The sequence below is a fragment of the Leptosomus discolor genome, chromosome 9 (genome assembly GCF_034619465.1).
Source record: "Leptosomus discolor isolate bLepDis1 chromosome 9, bLepDis1.hap2, whole genome shotgun sequence".
Taxonomy (NCBI): domain Eukaryota; kingdom Metazoa; phylum Chordata; class Aves; order Leptosomiformes; family Leptosomidae; genus Leptosomus; species Leptosomus discolor.
In genome coordinates this window covers 2,106,303-2,124,789 of record NC_141399.1, presented here as the reverse complement: position 1 = coordinate 2,124,789, position 18,487 = coordinate 2,106,303, and the positions used below count along the sequence as shown (strand labels likewise).

General features: G+C 54.0%; 1 protein-coding gene across 7 annotated transcripts in view; it reads left to right on the top strand.

Annotated features, from left to right (window-relative positions):
• The window catches only part of ITPR1 (inositol 1,4,5-trisphosphate receptor type 1), a 170,887-nt gene extending 156,403 nt beyond the window's left edge, over positions 1–14,484 (top strand). For all 7 annotated transcript variants that reach the window (XM_086470520.1, XM_086470515.1, XM_086470519.1 and 4 more), the window contains 2 exons: positions 9,351–9,512; positions 14,283–14,484. In XM_086470520.1, the coding sequence (XP_086326646.1) occupies positions 9,351–9,512; positions 14,283–14,369 (249 nt within the window). In that variant the 3' untranslated portion in view covers positions 14,370–14,484. The remainder of the gene's footprint in view (positions 1–9,350; positions 9,513–14,282) is intronic.
• Positions 14,485–18,487: the final 4,003 nt, after the last annotated feature.

The window sequence follows — 18,487 nt, the reverse complement described above, 5'->3', positions numbered from 1 at the left end:
AGGGTCACCCGTTGGAGGTGATGGTTCATTTTGTATTTGCACAGAGGGCCAACGACAACCTGGGGTTGCCTCATGTCTGCAGCTACCAGGTTCTCCTGGAGGAGCCTCCTTAGGGTTAGGCTGACAAGGGATTTTTCTCCCCACCTCTTCAGACTGAAGGTGGCACTGTAACATCTTCGATAATGACGAAGATGGGGCACGTCTTTTCCATGGGCTGTTAGGTGGTACCATTGTTCGAGTGCAGTTTAGACCCATTTTTAGTAGTTGAGGGTAGGAAGCATGATGTGCCCCAAATCATCCTGTGCTGACAGAATGCACCTCAAATACGCTTCACCTTTGCTCTGACTCCCAACAGAATATCTTTAGAAAAATCTCTTGGATTTCTGCCTTTTGGCAATAGTAAAAAAAAAAAAAAAGAAAAAAAAAAAGTAAAAAGAAAAAAATTGCTTCTGCCATTTCGTGTTTGTGGGTTGTTCCAACACCTCAGAACATGGGGGGCAGGGGGGAAGGCAACCCCAAAAAAATGAATGTAGGGCACTAAAATTATATCCGCCATCAGCTCGTGAGTTGCATCCAGTGCTGCTTGTACAGTGCTTTAAAGATATTTTAAGCAGTGTGGTATCAAAAGAATCCTGGACACTTTCACTTATGCCAGTTAGTGAATATTCAGAAGCTTTAAGAGTGATCTTGAATTTTGATGTTTTCTTCTCTAAAAATAATGTGTGTAGAAAGGCAATTTTGAGGCTATCCGCTGTACCGGAGGTGGCAGAGCTGCATCTTGCCCATAGAATTCATCTTGTAGCCTGCAGGAACCTGACCCAGCATAAAAAGAAATTGTAGCCTTGAAAATCGATGATCAACTTCAATTCTTTAGTGAATTTTATATTTCTTCATGGCTAGAACCTCATGACGCTAAAACGCAGCATGCAGAGGGAAGCCAACAGTTCAACCTGGAAGCAGAGTTCAAGGTTTAGAAGTATTTTGAACTCCGTAAGCCTGATGAAAATAACAATGAAAAAACCAGTGATCTGGCAAAATAAAATCTAATATACTTTACTGCCAGTACTGGTTTGTAAGTGTAACTTCCAGAACGTTTTTCTGATACGAAGATGGGTCTGCTTGTGATCTCAGACTGTTCTTGTTCGAGTTCCCCCGTGTCTGTGTGCCGCCGCGCGGGGAGCCAGGCTGCGGGGGTCTTGTAGCTCCGAGTCCAGAGCTGTGGTAGGAGCCCTGCCTTTCGTCGCCAGCTTCTCCCCCTGTAAACAGGGAATAAAGTTCCCTTTCACCAGCAAGGTGAGCATGTGCCTGCTGTGATACACGAACTAAAACTTTAAAGAGTCTTTGCTGGGCATTGCTGGAGCAAAGCAAGGGGGGAAATGGGGTTGCTGGTTGTAAAAGCTGAGCTTGCGTACACGCCCGAGCTGCTGCGTGACTCACGCGCCGTCCCCGAGTCCTCCCCAGCGCTGGCGAGGTTGATAACCTCGTGGATTTCAGGAGAAGGCAAACAGCAGCGTGGCCTGGAGCAGCTCACCTTTGAAATGCGTTCTTGAGCCACCTCCTAGTGTCTGTTTGATAGCGCAGACAGTGCTGTGGGACGGGAGAAAACATCTGGTGGTAACAGAGATGGTCTTTAATGCTTGGTGTTTATAGAGCCCCCTCCCTGCTGACCCAAGTTGTGTTCATCTGGTGAAATCACTGCAGATGTGCAGTTAAGATAGTGAAGCTTCAGGATGGATCAATGTCTTCTGAGAAGTGTTTATCTGGAAGGTATGCTAATGGTGCTGCCGAGCTGGCAGTCCAGTGCCTCCTGTGTTTCCCAGGAACAAAGGCATACGGTTCAGCTGCTGCGTGGCTTTGTAGTCACCAGGGAAGATCAGGTGATGTCTGAATAATACCAAGTGTGTAGGAGGTGGTGGGGGGGGGGGGATCCACTTATCGTGTTGGCCAGACATTGACATCCACACCCAAATGACTAATGTGAACTCGGTGCAACTCCCTGCAGATCAGTTCATTTAAATGTCTTATCTACCCATCCTGTCTTGAGAATTTCTTCTGAAGTTTTCTGCGCTTCCCTGCAGTTACCGTGGCAGCCTCGCTAGCAGCAGCCCCGGCAGTACAGCTGCCACTCGAGTCTTGGCAAAGGTCTCCTTCCAGCAGCTGTTTGCAGGCACTTACAATATGTGAAAATTCCTCCTCTGAAGCTCCACACGTAGAAAACCAAATACACTGGTGGGTTTTGCGCGCGCTGGGAAGCCGTTGTGCGTGCAGCTGCAGGGTGCTGTCGCTGGCGTGGACAGATGTCTGCGTAATCAACTCTTGCACGCCCGAACGCGGGGATTTGCACAGGCACCTCCCCATCGGCGCTGGATCGGTGGGGGTGAGCGCGGCGCGGCTGGGAGCAATTTTACGCGAGCGGATGTGCGTCGTGAAAAATAAGGGCTCGTTTGGGAGCGTTTTCAGCATCAAGCTTCCTAACTAGCTCTTGCCATTTCCCACGGATTTCTCATCTAGTGTTGCACACGTGTCATCCACCTTTATTACAAAAGCGAGGTAGGGAGTTGCGAGGGGTTGCCCAAGCTCGCCTGTCCGGATCGCGAGCGTGGAGCCCTGGATCTTCAACTGGATCGTGTTGTCATTGGAGAATGAACCGTTTGTAAACAGGAGTGATGGTGCAGATATCCTTCAAGGAATTTGGAATGGAAATGAAGGCTGCAGATTTCCTTTTGTGCCCTAATTAACCTCTTTGTGAGATTTAAATATACTATTGAGTGGTTTTTTTTAGTTCCTGTCTCGAGCTGTGTGCTACACCATAATTGGAAAGTATTTCTTACTACTGTTCTGAGTGTCCAGTGCAGCCTGTAACGTCTGCCAAGATGTAGCCTCCTAGTAAGCAAAGGCAAGGTTTCATCAGCTGCAGGTTTGTAACATTACCTTCTTCCAGAAGTGCAAGTTTGACTCGAAACCTCTCCTGAGGAGTTAAATGCCCAGCCACCATTGTCGCTGTACTCTGGAACTCAGCGGAAGGGTGTGATTCACAGCCTGCCCGAGGCTGACGTGGTGATGGCTTGGAAGGGTTACTGTGTCCCCAGGCTCTAGGTCGGGTGTAATTCGGCTGGAGGTGGCCAAGGCTGGATTTGAACTGCGGCTCCTGTGGGAATGGCAAGTGGCAGGCCACCGTGCTTCGAACCTGAAGCATTTCAAAAGGGGCTTTAATGATTGCAGCGTTGGTGAAAGACATGTATACAGCTGAGGTTACAGTCTGAGAAATTAGTAGTTACGTTCGTGTGTAATTGGTACTTGGAAATCCTGTGCTTTGGGGCAAAATCGAATAGAACAGATTTGTCATATCAATACTCAAACCAATTGCAGACATGGAAGAGAGCAGCCCATACAGATAACTTGTGTGCAGTTGCTCGATTATGGATGGGGAAACGGGGGTTTCAGGGCTGCTGGTCACGACGACGCTGGGTGCAAGCCGGGAGAGGAGGAGGAGGAGGACTGAGGAGAGGTCAGGATCTGAACTGGAGCTGCTGGTGCCTAATTTGGTGGTGCCTTCCCAAGAAGCTGCATCTTGAGATGCCTTCCCAGAGTTAGCCAATATAATTACAGGGTTAATAAATAATAGCAGAGGCACAGAAGAGCCAAGAGGTGTGTTTGGCAGCAGGCCCTTGGCTGCTGGAAACACCGTGTCATAGGCACGGGTCCCGAGCTTTGCATTCAGATAGCGAAGCAACTTGTTCCGCCCTTGAAATCGGCATTAAGCTGCCAACCAGAAGCTGCATGGGGAGAAATGGTCGGTCAACCTCATCTTCCCCACGCAGCGTTAGGACGCCCTTCCCTTCCCTCCGGAGGCGTGCAAGCCGGCGTGCCCTGCAGCCTGCTGCAGGAAAAACCCCTCCAGCCGCTGGCATTAACCTGACGTGGCCGAGTCCTTGGTTTTCCCTGATAAACCACCTGGGCGGGCATCCGTGCGGGGAATACCGGGTTGGCATCCCCTCCGCTGAGCGAGGAACGATGCACGTTGGTTGGGCACGTGGCAGCGAAAGGGCCTGGGCGGCTGAAAACTGAAGCGAAGGCTTCAGCCCAGTTCTGTGTTACTGGTTTGTTTGCATAACGTGTTGGGATTCGGGTGGATCCCCAAGCAGCTGGTAGGGTGGGCGCCGTGTCCTTGCTGCTGGGGCGCCGCCAGCACATGGCCTGGGAGGGAGGGGGAAGGTTTCCAACTGGAAACCATCGAGGGGGAACACGCTGGGGAAAACAAACGGCTCGGTCCGCCGCGCTGGCCAGGATCAAACCCAAACCCAACCCGTGGGGCTGTGTGTGTGCCGAGGAGGTGGCCCGGGGCTGGGGCAAGGTGGCCGTCCCCTTGAGTCATCGCCACCTCCTCCAGCCCGGCAGTGCCGGGAGCCCATGACCCCGTGCCGCGGGGAGCTCCGCGGGCCACCGGGGCCGTGCCGGGTGCGTTGTGCAAGAGGAGGCGGGTGACTGCAGCCCCCGCCACCAGCGGCTGTTTGTTCAGCCCCGTTGTTCTGTCCTGTCCGGCCGGTCGTGGTGTAACACGTCCTGCTTGGAACGTAGATCCGAGCGGCCCCAAGTCGGTTGCCACGGCGAGGCGGCTCTGTCGCTTCTGCCAGGGTAAGGCCGTGGCCGTCGGGGATTCCCACCCGGGTGCCGCGCGGTGGGGTCGCTGCAGCGCCGGTGAACACGGCGCTCGGCTCAAGTGAGTCACCCACGGCAGAGCCATCACGGGGTGGGGGGGGGGTACAGGGGGGTGTGGGGGATCATTTCGTATGGGCACACGGTCGTCTGCCACCTTTGGAAGTGGCGTCTGTCTTCCAGGTTCCCCTGCTCTGCACCACTGTAAGAGCCACTGAGGTATTGAATCTGTGACAGCAGTGGAAAAGGAGATTTTTTTAAAAAAAATATTTTTTTTTTAATCATTAACCTTATATCGTCAGCCTGCTGTTTAAAGACATGGTGCATGGGAGGATTTGAAAATACTCCTAGCGCAGAGTGGGGACTGAGTGCTGCTTTTCATGGAGAGGGGAGAAGTGTGGAAGAAGCGATGGTGAGCCGTTTGCAGGAGAGCAAGAGAGAACCTGACGTGGGGCTTTTTCCAGGCAGCACAAGAAAGAGCTAAGAGGAGTTTCATCTCGCCACAAACAAACAAAAAAATTAATTTACAAAGCTGTTTATTAGCTGTATGGGTATGATTTTTAGCGACACATGACGGAAACTGAAATTTGCCGCTGCCGCTTTCCCCCACTCGGTGACGGCTTCTGGGCAGCCTTCCGACGGCAGGCCGTAGGGATTTATTTCATCGAGCGTTGACTTAGCCCTTCGGCACCCCATAAATATTTGGAGAGCTGAATAAACCGAGACCCGGGAGAGCAGCGGTGAGTTCCTCGGGGCAGGCGGCGCCGCCGGAGGCGGGGATGAGCCCCGGTCCCTGCCGTTAGCGGCCACCTCCCGCCCGAGGAGCGGAGCTAATGCATCTCTTGGCACGGCTCGCGTTGAGGTTGCCTCAGAAACCTTTCTTAGAATAAACTCTTCGGCAGAAGCAGGGAGGAGCGGGCGCTTCTCAGAATGAATTGCATCTGCATCATGCAGCGCCGCTTCCCCTTTTTCAAATTTCCAATCGTGGACGGTCAGCATCGCCCCCATGTCTGAGATTTAATGATATTTGCTTTACAAGAGGGACTTTTCCAACTTTACCTAGAAAAGAGCTAACCCGAAACCCAGCGCTCGCGGTTAGCCAGCTTCCGTCAGTGGCTTTAGTCAGTTCGTCTGTTGAAGCAGAGGAAGCTGCGACTGTGACGGGAAGAGGGAGCTGATGCACACCAGGATCCCGGTGCCTCCGCTTGCCGGAGGACCACAGCAGACAGTGCATAACTGCATTGGTATGCGAGGTGCCAGCAGCCGGGGAGGGCGCGCGGTGGGACGAGGGACAGGCAGGGAAGAGGGTTCAAGGGGGGGGTTAGCCTTTCCCTTCACGTCTCACCGCCTGCCTCGACCAAACCACCAAACCCCCAGCGACGAAAGATGTGAGGCTGTATCTTTAAAGGCACCCCGGTGTTCAGCTAAAGTTCAGCAGAAACTAGATCATCAAGATATAAATCTTTTATTCGACCTTGAATAGGAGCGCTCTGCAGAGGCAGCGCTGCTGGCGGGCGCGGGGCCGGGAGCCGGGCGGGCTGCCGCACGCTGGCCCAGCGGGCTCGTCAGCGACTGACCTTTCTGCATTCCTGCTTATTTCCCTTTCCACCATCTCCGCTGGAGGCATCGTTATTTATTTATTTAAAAGAAAACACCACCCCCCCCCCCCCCCCACCCCCCTGCTCCTCCCCAGCATGGCCAGGGACGGGCGTTCGGGCAGAAGTCGCCGTCGCAGCAGCCTGGTCCCACCCAGGCTCTCGAGCTTCTCTCTGCGGTGCTGGTGGAGGTTGGAGGAGGAGGCTGAAGGCTTCCCGAGCGAAGGGCTTGTGTGACTGCGTGCGTGCAGGGGAGGAAGAGGTGTGCCCCCCCGCCTGCTGGCAGCATCCCTGCTGCTCTCTCCGGAGGGTCCCAGCAGCCTCCGCGGCTCAGCGAGCGCTGGTGCCCATTTTTACCTGCGGGGATGTGGTTTGACCTGCACGTCTGTCCCCACAGGTCCTCACCTCGGCGTGTTTGCCCAGGCTGTTTGGGTGGGCACCCCCTTCTTTCTTGCTGGGTGGCAGCTGGGCCCTTGCAGGTGAACTTTGGGTTTGACTCGTACCAACAATCTACACGAAACCTGGGTGGGAGCGCGGGCTAGGGGCAGCCCCGTGACATGGAGTGGCAGGGATGTACAGGTCCTTCCCGGAGCCTGTCCCTGCACAGACAATTTCCAGGTGCCCCCATTAACTCTTTCACGGATGGATCAGGGCTTTGCAGGGGTGTTGCCAGGCTCAAAAGGGAGTCCTGTCCTCATGGCTCAGGAGACTGCCTGGGGAGCCGTGGCTCTCGTCCCCTTTGCATCAGCCTTCTGCTTTCTCAGCTCGTGGAGTTCACGGGGAGCGTTTCTGGTTTTAATCTTTCACCATTGTCGTGAGAACTAGCGAGGCACTCTGTTGTTTTTTCAAGTGGAAGCCAGGATTTCCCATACTCGGTGACTTCAAGTGCTGGGGGTTTCAGAAAACCAGTGAGTGTGAAACTCCCGACGAGCCCGCAGACGCTGTCCGTGCTGTAGCGCTCGCCGTTTGATTTCACCATCCACACTGCCCGTCACCTTCCCTGCCTGCGACGGCCCAGTTGCAGCCTCTGCGGCAGCTGCAGCGTTTGCTTATGTTGCCAAGTATCGTTAGAAGAGGTTTGGGTTGTTTGTTAATAAAATGTTGCAGGTAGGGAAAGGTGGGTGCTGCCAGGTCCTGCTCTGCTCGTCCCCCTCATCCTCCACGAGGACGGGGCCTGGGAGTGCTCTGGGGAGGGGCTTGGAAAGCTCGCCTCTGCGGGAGCAAGTAAAACAACAATATTTCTACACCAAGAAAAGGCGTGAGCAGGAGGGGAGCAGGAGCTTCAGGGCTCTGCTCCTGCATCTGCCTGGAAACCTCAGAATGTGAGGTCCAGGCGAACCCGCGAATGTAAATTGCGTTTTAGTCGAGTTTGGCTTGTCCTTGGCAGCCTTCCCCCTGGAGGAGAGCGGGGAAGGCAACAGCAGTTGGTGTAGTTTGTTTTCCCTGCGTGGGGAGAGGAAATACTTTGCTGGGGAGGCGCTGGACTTGAGCACGAGTGACGAGCCTGCCCTCTCTTCCCTGACAAGGACTTTGCTATGGCTGGAAGAACGCAGTGAAATGTTGCCTGTTACTGCTATTAAATCTTAATTGTGGGGCTGTCGTTCCCTAAAGTCCAAAATATTTTGGCACTTGTCTTGATAATGGCACATTTTTTTGTACGTTATTTTTTTTTTCTTTTATTAGCAGAAACCATCTGCCCTGTAAACAGAGATCAGGAGGGAAAAAAAAAAAACCCTTCCTGGCAGTTTTGCATCATGTGGGAATCCTGTGGTGCGCTGCACGGGAGAGGGCCTGCCTGCTGCCTTTTCATCTCGGCAGTAGTAAACTCCAAGCAGATCAGAAGCGACTCATTTAAGATGATGAGTCTTGGCATCGCAGCCGAATTGCAGAAGGGACGTGACGGTAGCTCTCTGTAGAGGTGCCCAACCCTGCTTTAAGCAGGAGGGATGCTCCGGGGAACGAGCGAGCGGGGAGATGGGGGAGTGAGAGCTCGAGGCAGGGAATGGCAAAAAGCCAGCGGGAGCTTGCAGCCCCGTAAAAACAAGCCATGGGTTGGAGAGAGCGCCCAGCCCAAGCCCGGCCTGCGAAGCGGGGCGAGATCTGCTCGCCGCTCGTCAGGGGTGCTGCTCGGGCTCTGGTTTGGGATCCTCTTGATCCCGTGGCCTGTTACCCTTTCGGCTGGTTTGTTTAAGGTATTACCTGCAGCGTCACCGATGGGAGCGCACCCATCCTTCTCTCCCCCAGCGTTAGTTTGACTTCTGTTTTAGAGCATCGCCGGTGCGGGAGGAGAACCAGACTAGGTAGGAAACCAGTTCAGCGTTGAAATTTAAGGTGTCAAGATGCGGTGTGCACCCCTCCTCCTCTCTTGTGGCTTTCTGTTCCCTTCCTGCTTTTATTTTCAACGTCACTGGCCTGTATGTGAGCGTATGTGTGAGCCTCTGGGTGCACACTAACAACACTGAGCACGTGTCCACTGAAGTTCCTGACTGTAACTTAAACGTGGAATATCAGAGAGTTTGTGTGCCTGAACGAAAACTTTATTAGAAGCAATTCCCGGTGCCTTAAGCTGTCCTGCATTTTAGCCTGAACCAGCCAAGTCAGAATATGATTTTTTTTTTTCTTTTTCATTAGAAAGGAAGCATTTCAACTATGAAAGCATTTCCAGGTAGAACACGGTTTCTTTCATGGGAAAGCACAGCCGAACGTTGCTTGACCAAAAAAGCAAACCAGCTTTATCAGCAGAAAATCTTCACCAAACTCAAATTAAAAGACTATAGGATGGCAGCAGATTTCTAGCGTGGAAAGTGCTTGGCCAGACGTGAAAATTGGGCTGGTTTAGTGTCCAGTGTCCGTGTATGTCTGAAGAAGAATGGCTGGGGAGAGTGAGTTGCTGGAAAGGAAAAGCCAAGGATAAGGAGCCTTAATCTGCAGTAGCCACGTCTGAAGGGCCTCATGGCCTCTAGCAGGCGATTTTGCAGACTTCCCAGTAAGATGTAAATGAAAATAACTACAGAGCTCGTGTACCTGAGGAATGTCCCCGCTCAGGGTGCAGGTTTTCATGTGGCAAACGCTAATTGTGAACTCGTGTCTGATCCTCAGGAGAGAAACCTGGACTGGTTCCCCCGGATGCGGGCCATGTCGCTTGTCAGCAGCGACTCGGAAGGAGAGCAGAATGAGCTGAGGAACTTGCAGGAGAAGTTGGAGTCCACCATGAAGCTTGTGAGCAACCTCTCCGGCCAGCTGTCGGAGCTGAAAGATCAGGTAAGGGAGGGCCGGCTGCCAGCGTGCGGCCACGCGCTGCCACGGGCCCGGCAGAGCTCCTGCACGGCCCTTGGACACGGTGGAGTTTTTACAGCTCCGTGGCTGCTGCAAACCCCGGGAAGAACTTCTCCAAAGTAGCTCGTGTTTAGCGAAGAAGCGAGCAAACCACATGCCCTTCCAAAGCCCCGCTGACCTGCCTGGCAGCGCTCACCGAACCGCTGCGCTCCAAAGAGGCCACCTCCAGAAAAGGGAAAACTTGCTTTAAAAAAAATGCCAAAATCAAAGCTGAAGTTAACTTAAAGCAGCCCTTACTGGTGCAGGGAGCCTGTACGTGGTGGTGGTGGTGGTGCAGGTTGTGACCCTCAGGTTGGTCGGAGGGTGCGGTGTCGATGGGAGGGCTGCGTTGCTGCGGGGACCTCAAAACCCGCTGAGGAAGCGGAGAGATGCTCGAGCGGTGGGTTGGCTCGCGCCGGTCCCCTCCCTGGCTGCCGCGACACCTCAGACGGCCGCGTGGACAGACGGACCCGCGGGAGCGTTCTGCGTGGCGGCACGTGTGGCTGCTGCTCGGCAGGCGAAGGCTGCCCGGCCCTCCCGAGCGGTTTTCGGGTGCGGCAGTTCTTCTGCAGCAAGGGTTTGCGGATTTGTGCGAATTTTGGGCTTCTCTGGGGCTCGAGGGGATCGCGGGGCTTGTCCCCCACCCAAACCCAGCGGTGGCTTTGCGCAAGCCGCGGAGGCAGCAGGGCTTTCTTGCGTGTTGTCCCGACGGATGGCAGCCTAAGTGGAAGTAAGAGGGGAAATGCTGCTGCCTGCCTCGGTGGGAGCCGTTTGTGGCGGGGAAGCGACTAGCTGCTTATCTCCGTGGGTTAATAACCTGAGCCCGATGGTTCGAGGAGTGAAGTTTATATCGGTATCGACGGCGGATAAAATGAATTGCTGACTTGCACGTGATGGCATCCCAGGGCAGGCGATGGAGTCGCGCAGGGCAGACGGGGTTCGTGATCTTTTCAGCTGCGAGCTGCCTGCTGCAGCGCCGCTGGCACAGCGCGCTCCGATGCCAGTCGGATTCCTGCTTCCCACCTCTGCTCCGGGTTGGCCGGGTCTCTCTCTGTTAAGCCAGTTGTCTTCACGGAGACAGGAGTCTCTGGAAGCCAGCACTGACTGAGATCCCGGCTCCTTGCCTTCTGATCACGCTCCGTGTCTGATGGAGCTGGGCCCTTTTTGCCCAGCTCCCCACGGAGCACAAGGAAGGGATTAACGTGCAGGATTGGGAGCAGAAAACGTCGCTGCTCTTGCCTGTAATTAGTTTTCAGCCACGGTGCCACGGGCCCCCTTGCTCTAGTTGGTTTTGAGGATGGAGGATAAGAGGCAGTTGCTCTTTTGTCTGTCCTTTAATACGTGCCAGGTAGCGGTTTTGCTATTTTGCCTGGAAACAATTATCTTGAAACATGTGTCTCGCATCTTCTTGTCGAAGGGTCTGACTCAAAGTGGTCTGCAGTCACCAGGAGTCTTTCCATCGGCCGCAGCCAGCTCTGGATCAGAACACATTTCTTTCTGAAGCTCGCAGCTCTTGGCTGACCAAGCACTAAAACTCCTTCTCACTCTTTGTGAAAATAAGAATGAAGGATTTAGCTTTTAGAGAGCTATTTGACTGTAAAAGCAAAAGAGGAAACCGGCTTCATTAACGTTGCGATAGCTTTTAGGAATTCCCCTAAGTACCATTATGGAGAGCCCTGCTTGAGTTGCAGGATGCTCCAATTATGTGACAAACCCAGTATATCCCCCCTCCTGATCAGGAGCTGTCTCCGGGAAAAGGAACTAGCTCAGGGAAGTTTTATTTGTATTTAATTTCTTGTAATTAAATAAAGGGCAAACCTCTCATTCGTTTGCTTTTCAAGCTCGTTAGGTTTCTGGAGACTGTAATGGTTAGAAACTTAAAATCTAGCGTGCCTGGACATGCTTTCACAAAGAAGTGCACCCAGAGCCATTAACAGCTCGATCGCTTTAATGCCGCGCAAAAAAGATTGCGACGTGATTGTCTGCCGCAGCAGGGGATGAGATGTCATCGCCCGGCAGCTCCGGGGTCGGTGAGCGTGAGGCACGACGGTCCCCTCGCGCCAGCCGGGCCCCCTGACCTCGCTGCTGGAGCCGCTGCTCAGGTTGGCTGTCCTGGAGCGGGCCGGCGAGCAGCAGAGCGGGCAGACGCCGCCGTGGCCCTGCAGGACCGTCGGTGTCCTGCTCCCCCAGCTCGCGCGTGCCCTGCTCCCTGTCCTGGAGTCCACTCCGACTCACCCCCTGGAGCCCAGTGGCGCGTGTCCGTGCAGTTGGGCGCCACGAGCAGCGAGTCCAGCTGGACTCGGATGAACCTCAGGCCCCTTGGTTGCATTTTCTGAGCCCCGTCAGCGTGACTGCGGTAGCTGGCGGCTCCCCTGCGATGCCTCGCGCTGCCTGTCAGACCCAGGCGTGCAGGCGCTGCAGCGGAGAAGCTTTTGCGAGAGATTCACTCGCCAGGTAAATGGGATGGAGATGAAAGTTGCTCCATCTTGCAGCCCTGTGCCCTCTAGACGAGCATGACGCATCTTGCAGGATTAATAACGCTCTGCATCAGCGTTGCCGTTGCATTTCTCTCGCTGCTTTACGCTTTATTCTTCCCTGTTTGCAAAAGGCGCGTCTTCCACGTACGCCTGCGTCAGGGTGCACCGTCCCTTTTTCTACTCAGCATGAAAAATACCTGTTACAGTGCCTTTTTATTGGTTTTTTTTCCCCATTTTTATTTCCTGTGTCCTCTGAATCGGTTTATTGGCTGCGTGAAATCGTGGCTCTTGGCTTGCTCAGTGAAACTCATTAGTGTAAACCTTAAAGTGAAGTTCTTTGCATTTCCAACTGGTGGGTTGTATTAGAAACAGCTAAAAAAAAAAAGGTCCAGCTTTTTTTTCAGCAGGGGAGTGGATTGTTGTGTGTGTCTGAGACCGGGGAGCGATGGGAAGACCCCTCTCCTCCTGCTCCCGTTTGCCTGTGAGGCGTTACGAGCCTTTTGCGAAAATAAGACTTCCAGAAACGTGGCACAGAGGACTGGGAGGTGTGACCTGGCCTCGTGAGGCTGCGGGCATCTTCCTGGAAAGGTGAAATAGCAGTTCTGCCTCCCTGGGGTCAGGCGATGAGCAAGGCACCGGGCGTTGTTATGGGTTCCAGAGGAATTACCGCCTTTCAGTCCTTTCCCCCGTGGTTAAATGCGTGTCGTTCTCCCCGGCGAGCCTGAGCGAAAGCAGTGGTGTGCGCAGCGCTCTGCGGCCCCGGGACACGGAGGAGCCTGTCGGAGGTTGCCCAGAACTGCCCATTTTGACCAATTCCTCTCCCCACAATGAACCCCAGACACCAGCCGGCTGCCCCAGCACGCCGGGGCACCCGCAGCAGGGACGGGAAGACTATTCACCATCCCAAAAACTGGAGGTTTTAGATGAATATGTTCAAGTGCATGTTACAAGTGAACGAAATGTGGGAACGTGCCACCTCCCTTCTCCTGGAGCTCCTTCCACAATCAATCATATTGGCTGACGTTTGTGATTAAATATCTGAAAACTGAAAAAATTAAATGGTTGTGGCTGGAGACGTTGCAGGAAGAGCATTGCAGTGAATTCTCACAGAGGAAAATACTCCAAATTGTATCTTATGCTGGAGTGAGAGATGACTTTTTTGGGGTGAATCGGGTTTTCCAGCGTGCTGCCGGAGTCGCCGGCGGGGCCCTGCAAGGCCAGAGCACACTCAGCCCCGGGGCAGGAGCAGCACAAGTGGGATGCGAGCCCGGGTACTTGTGCACGCCGTTGGTGCCACCACGGGTGACGGGCAGCGGCGTGGTTGCGCGTCCACACCTTGCTTTGGGGCTGCGGGGGCTCTCGGGGGAGCCCGGGTGCCCGAGGAGCGGTGTCGGGCTCGCCTTGGCACGGCTGCTGCAAGCCACCCGCCGCGTCGGCTCCCCCGAAGCCGAGATGCGGTCGCGGGGGGGGCTGTGGGGAGCGCGGTGATCCAGCTGTTTGCTGCTGGAGGCGCTGCCCGCGCCGGAGCTGGTCCTTACGTGGCGTGTCGGCTTCTTGTCAGAAACCTCCCAAGGTTTGGGAAAAAAAAAAAAACCACACAACAGTGGGGAATTGGATTGTGGCAGTTTTTCGGTAACGAGTGGTGATTCATTCTCAGGGCGTGATGGCACTAACCAGGAGAAACGTTCCTTTATCCGGTGGGAAGTACTGCCAGAGATCTGGCTGTCTGGCAGCGCGGTGGTTAACCTCCCGTCCCTGCCTTGCCTCTTGGCTTTTTGGCAGATGGGGAGGGCTGTTGGCTCGCTCCTGATGAGAGCGGGAGCTCTCGAGTCTATTCCAGCGAAGACAAGGGTATTCCCAGCCTGACTTGAGGGCTCGCCCCTTTTCTTTCCGCCCTCTGCGTCTCGTCTGCCTCATCCTTGGAATGGTTGCAAGGAATTTCGAAGCGGGGGGTGGGGGGGGGTGGCAGGGTTCTGCGAGCTGCTCTCCGCACGACTTCGCGCCGGCCGCCTGGCTCTGCCGAGCTCTCTCCTTGCGAAGCGGGGGTCAGCCGCACGAGCGAGCCCGTGGCCGTCCCCGAGTTGCCTCTTCCCTCCGTTGGCGCTTGGCGCCGCGGGCGTTCCTTGCCGAGAGCGGGTTTGGGAGCAAGCGCTAACCGCAAGAGGCAGCGCCGGGTCCTTGGGCGAGCTGACGCACAGGAAGCGCCTGGGCCTAATGAGCAAACTTTTTAATTTTCCAGATGACGGAGCAGAGGAAGCAGAAGCAGCGCATCGGCCTCCTCGGACACCCTCCGCCCATGAATGTGAACCCGCAGCAACCGGCGTAAGTCGGGAGGGTCGCCTGCCCCCCTCGCAGAGCCCGGGTCGTGCTGACCCCGAGCCCGCTCCGACCGCTGAGGCTGCTTCTGTGCCCGTCCGGTTCCTGTTGTAAATACCCTGGGTTTATACTGTCTGTACGTGACTGCTACTATCTAAAGTTCGGGGCATACGGAGTGTCGTGAGAACCGCTGGCACGGGACGGAGGTTAAACTTTGTGCCAAAACTTATCGAAATTGCCTTTTTCTTGGAAGGACTAAAGAGAGCACCTGAATTGCACTTGAAAAGAATATTTGACTATGTGACATGTATTTTGTATTTAAAAGGAAAAAAAAATAGAATAGCTAGTATTTATGTTTTTATACAATTGTGCAATATGAATTATGCAATCACAATATATTTGTAACTCCTGAATGTCCTAAAGGGAGTGCACATCTTTGAATCTGGTGTGTTAGTACAATGTAATAAATGGTATAAAATTACAGGTGTAAATGAGGCTGCTGCAAAATTGTGTAACTGGTGATTTTTCATACCCTCGGACATTTTTGTACCATGTGTGTAAATATCTTGCAATGCCATATCTGTTGCCTCTTCCTCCCAGAGCTAACACTGGGAATCCATGAGCTGTTAAATGGGTATCAATTAAAGCAAAACATGACTTTGAAGCTTCCAAATGAGGAAGGCAGGAGGTATTTTTTCAAGTGAATTCTTCAAAGAACTGAGGCTAGAAGAGCTCAGATACCAGGTTTTTTAAATGCTAAGATTTCTTAAAGGGAACTTTTTATGCAAAACGAAGTTTGGGATGAGGATGCACCACTGGTGAGTCGGTGCAGTCTCCTGCGGGCGTTGTGCCGCGACACCCAAAACCGATGGCGAGGCTGTCCAGACTCTGCATTCTCAGTGTGTAGGATCCTTTTCCTTTTATTTTTTCACTAGAGACCGACGTGCCTGCTACAGCTGTAGCAAACGGGCATTGCACCGAGTGAAACGTGACCTCTCCCGTTAGGGCTGTAGCTGAGCACTGACGTGTAATGCTTGTGAGAGCCACTGGTTTGAGGTTGGTCTGTCCCACCCCTTCCTCTCCCTCTCCTCCTCCATTCAGTCACTTCGGTTCCTGATTCTAGAGGAAACTTGTTTGTTGTTTGGTTGTTTTTTTTTTTTTTCTCTCCAATCCATTGCATAGTTTTATACATGGACCTCATTTTACAAAAGCTAACTTCTCTGCAATACCGTCTACAAAAAAAAAAAAAAAGGAAAAAAAAAAAGCTACAGAGCTATGAAAATTTGTAAATGCATAAATATAGGTATTTAAATAAATGATGCAAAATACGGTCAGAGGCTGCTGGTGGTTTGTCTCCCCGCTCCAAGGCGGTGTGTGGTGGTGTCGGCCGTTGCCCACGCGTCCCGGAGAGCCAAGCCTTGCAGGTAAGGGCGGCGCTTTTCCCCGCTCGGGGAGCAGGAGGGGCAGAGGTTGGGCTTGTACTACCTGAGCGAGTCCGTCCTCCTCCGGCAGCGAGAGGTACCAGTGCCCCAGGAACCTCCCTGCATCACCCACAGACTTACTGCTTGTATTTTAGGCTTGTCATCCCCAGGCTGGAGCGTGCGAGAGGTAAAAATAAGAAAAACCTGCTCCAGCTCCAAGTACCGTGAGCACAGGAGCGCTGATCTGGTGTGTGTTTAAGCTACAGCAGGAACTACCTGGTACAATTAATCATTTTGAATCTGGGAAGTGCACCCGACTGTCTGAAAAGGGTGCGTCTCCCTGGCCGAGGTCATGGCGCCGTGGCAAAGCCAGTGCCTTCGAGGAGGGCGGGCGGGCGGGCAGCGTGACCAGCAGTCTCCGAGGCAGAGATTTATTGCGGAGCTTGTGACTTTCCATCCATTTCCACACGTACCCTGGTAAATCGGTCTTCCTCCCCTCTGCAGCCGCGGGTTCCTGGCAAGGTGGGCGCGGAGGGAGCTCGAGGGATGCGGCTGCCGTCGGGGTTGTGCAACGAAGGAGCAGGATTTCATGTTCTCTGCGCGGCAGAGACGTGCGTCTGACTCGCTTCTTCCCTTCGTGCCATCCAGGGATGAGCAGACCCACACAGATCTGTCAGGCTTCCCGGAGGCTCCGCCAGGCCAGGTGAGGGGGGGAGGAGGCTGCAGCGCAGCCCCGGAGGGTCACCCGGACCGGGGCGCAACGTCGCCTCGTCTTGACCTTAAAAAGGCAAAACCCACCGGGCGCTTCAGCAAGAGCAGGAGCCCCGGGTTGCGCGGTGATCCGCGGGGCCGTCACGGCGGGTGTTTTCACGTGTGGTCGTCCTTTCCCAGGGGATGGGGGGGGGATGCAAAAAGCGAGAGCAGTTTCCCTCCCGCTGCAGCACAGCGCCGGGGTGAAGCTCGACCGCTGCCCTGACAGCAGAGATGGACTGCGGGGCAGGGGGGTCGGCTTGGGGGGGTTTGCGTGGTCACCCTTCCCCGGCCCAAGCAGAGGCTGCATCAGCTCCTGGTCGGCCAAGGAAGCGTGCTGCCATCTTCCTCCCCTCCATCCACAAATGGGTCGTTCCTTCCTGCAGGCTCACGATTGCGATGAAATTTCACGCGTAACCATCGCACGTTTTTGCTTCTTTTTTTTTCTTTCTTGCACTATCTGGTTTTCAAGACTTTCTTTGGGTTTTTCTTTCTGGCTTGGGTCGTTCTGGATGCACTGAACTCTGCCCGTCGTGGCCATGGCAGTGGAGGAAACCCTCATGTGGTTGGCAGCGGTTTTGACCCCGCAGCTTCTGAGGTTAATGCCTGTGTAGGGGCTTTCCGGGTTTGGAGCGAGATCCAGCACCTCCTGGCAACTTGTCATTGGCTTCACGGAAAAGCTACACGAGAGATCTGTTTAAATACCACATTTCAGGTATTTTTTCCACAAAAGCTGAATCTTTCTTGAAATCACAAAAGGTTTTATTAACTATTTACAGACTTTAAAGTGAAAAAACCCCTCCAAAACCTGAGATCAGAATCTGTAACGATGCCTTTCCTTTAAGGCAGGACCTGGGAGGCAGAGCAGTGCCGCTGGAGATGCTGTAAGACAAGGTACGTGGCTCTCACTGACCACCTTTGCCAAGGCTTTGCAGTGGTATTTCTCAGGGATGTCAGAACTGAAGTGTCACAGCGCCCGGGGAGTTCTTGGGAAGCAGCATGATTAGTGCGGGCTGTTAATTGGGTGGAATAGCTACGAATATCCAACGGCAACTTCAAGGAACAGCACCAGCACTCGCAGAGGGTGGCCAGAGGCACGGCTGGGGCGAAGGAGTGGGCTTCCCTCTCGGTGCGGAGCCCACGAGCGGTGCTGGCCAGGAGGACCCGGCTGCTCCCAGTGACCAGCGACCCGGCGACGGGTGCGGAGCAGGGGGAGCTGGTTAGGCAGAACCCCTCCGGAGGAGGTCCGGGGTGACAGCGGGCCACCGGCGAGGGCGGGTGCTGCTGTGGGAGAAGGTAACTGGCGGGGGGTGAATACGCTCTGCTCCACCGGTGCCCCTACAGCCCTTCTGGAGGGTCTCTTGGTTCGGTCCCACCTTCCGAAAAAATGGTGTGGGTGTGCCGGAGGGGGAAAGCGAGAAGGGATTTGGGAAATAGTGGCCTGTGAGGAGCTGGGATTGTGGAGCCTGGAAACCGGGGACAGAGGGAGGGAGGAAAGAAGGAAGATGTCCCGTGTCCTGTCAGAGCAAAGGCGATGTTTGCTGAAGATGTACGGAAAAGGAACCGCTCAGCTGAGCCCAGGAGGTTTAGATCCTACCCAGCGGGGAGCTTTTTGGCTCTAAAAAAGCTTCCCTGACGTCAAGTAAAATTAATGATTCGGTGACGCTGACAGATGGCAGTTAGTGTAAGGGTTAGACTGGAACTGGGGAGTTTCCGCCTGTCTCGTGTGCACCTGAGAGGTCTTCATTTGGAATCAGATGTCCTTAAGCAAGACTGCCGTATGCTGAAGTTCGGGAAGACAATTATTTTGTCTTTTAAATAAGAACTTTCATTTGGAGGTGAAAATGAAAGTGACCTTCCGAAGAGGAAGGAACAAAAAGAATCTACCAATTTTGCTAATAATGGAAAGTCCTCGAGGGGAAGGATCTCCGTGTATTCTTCAATTTGCATGAACGGC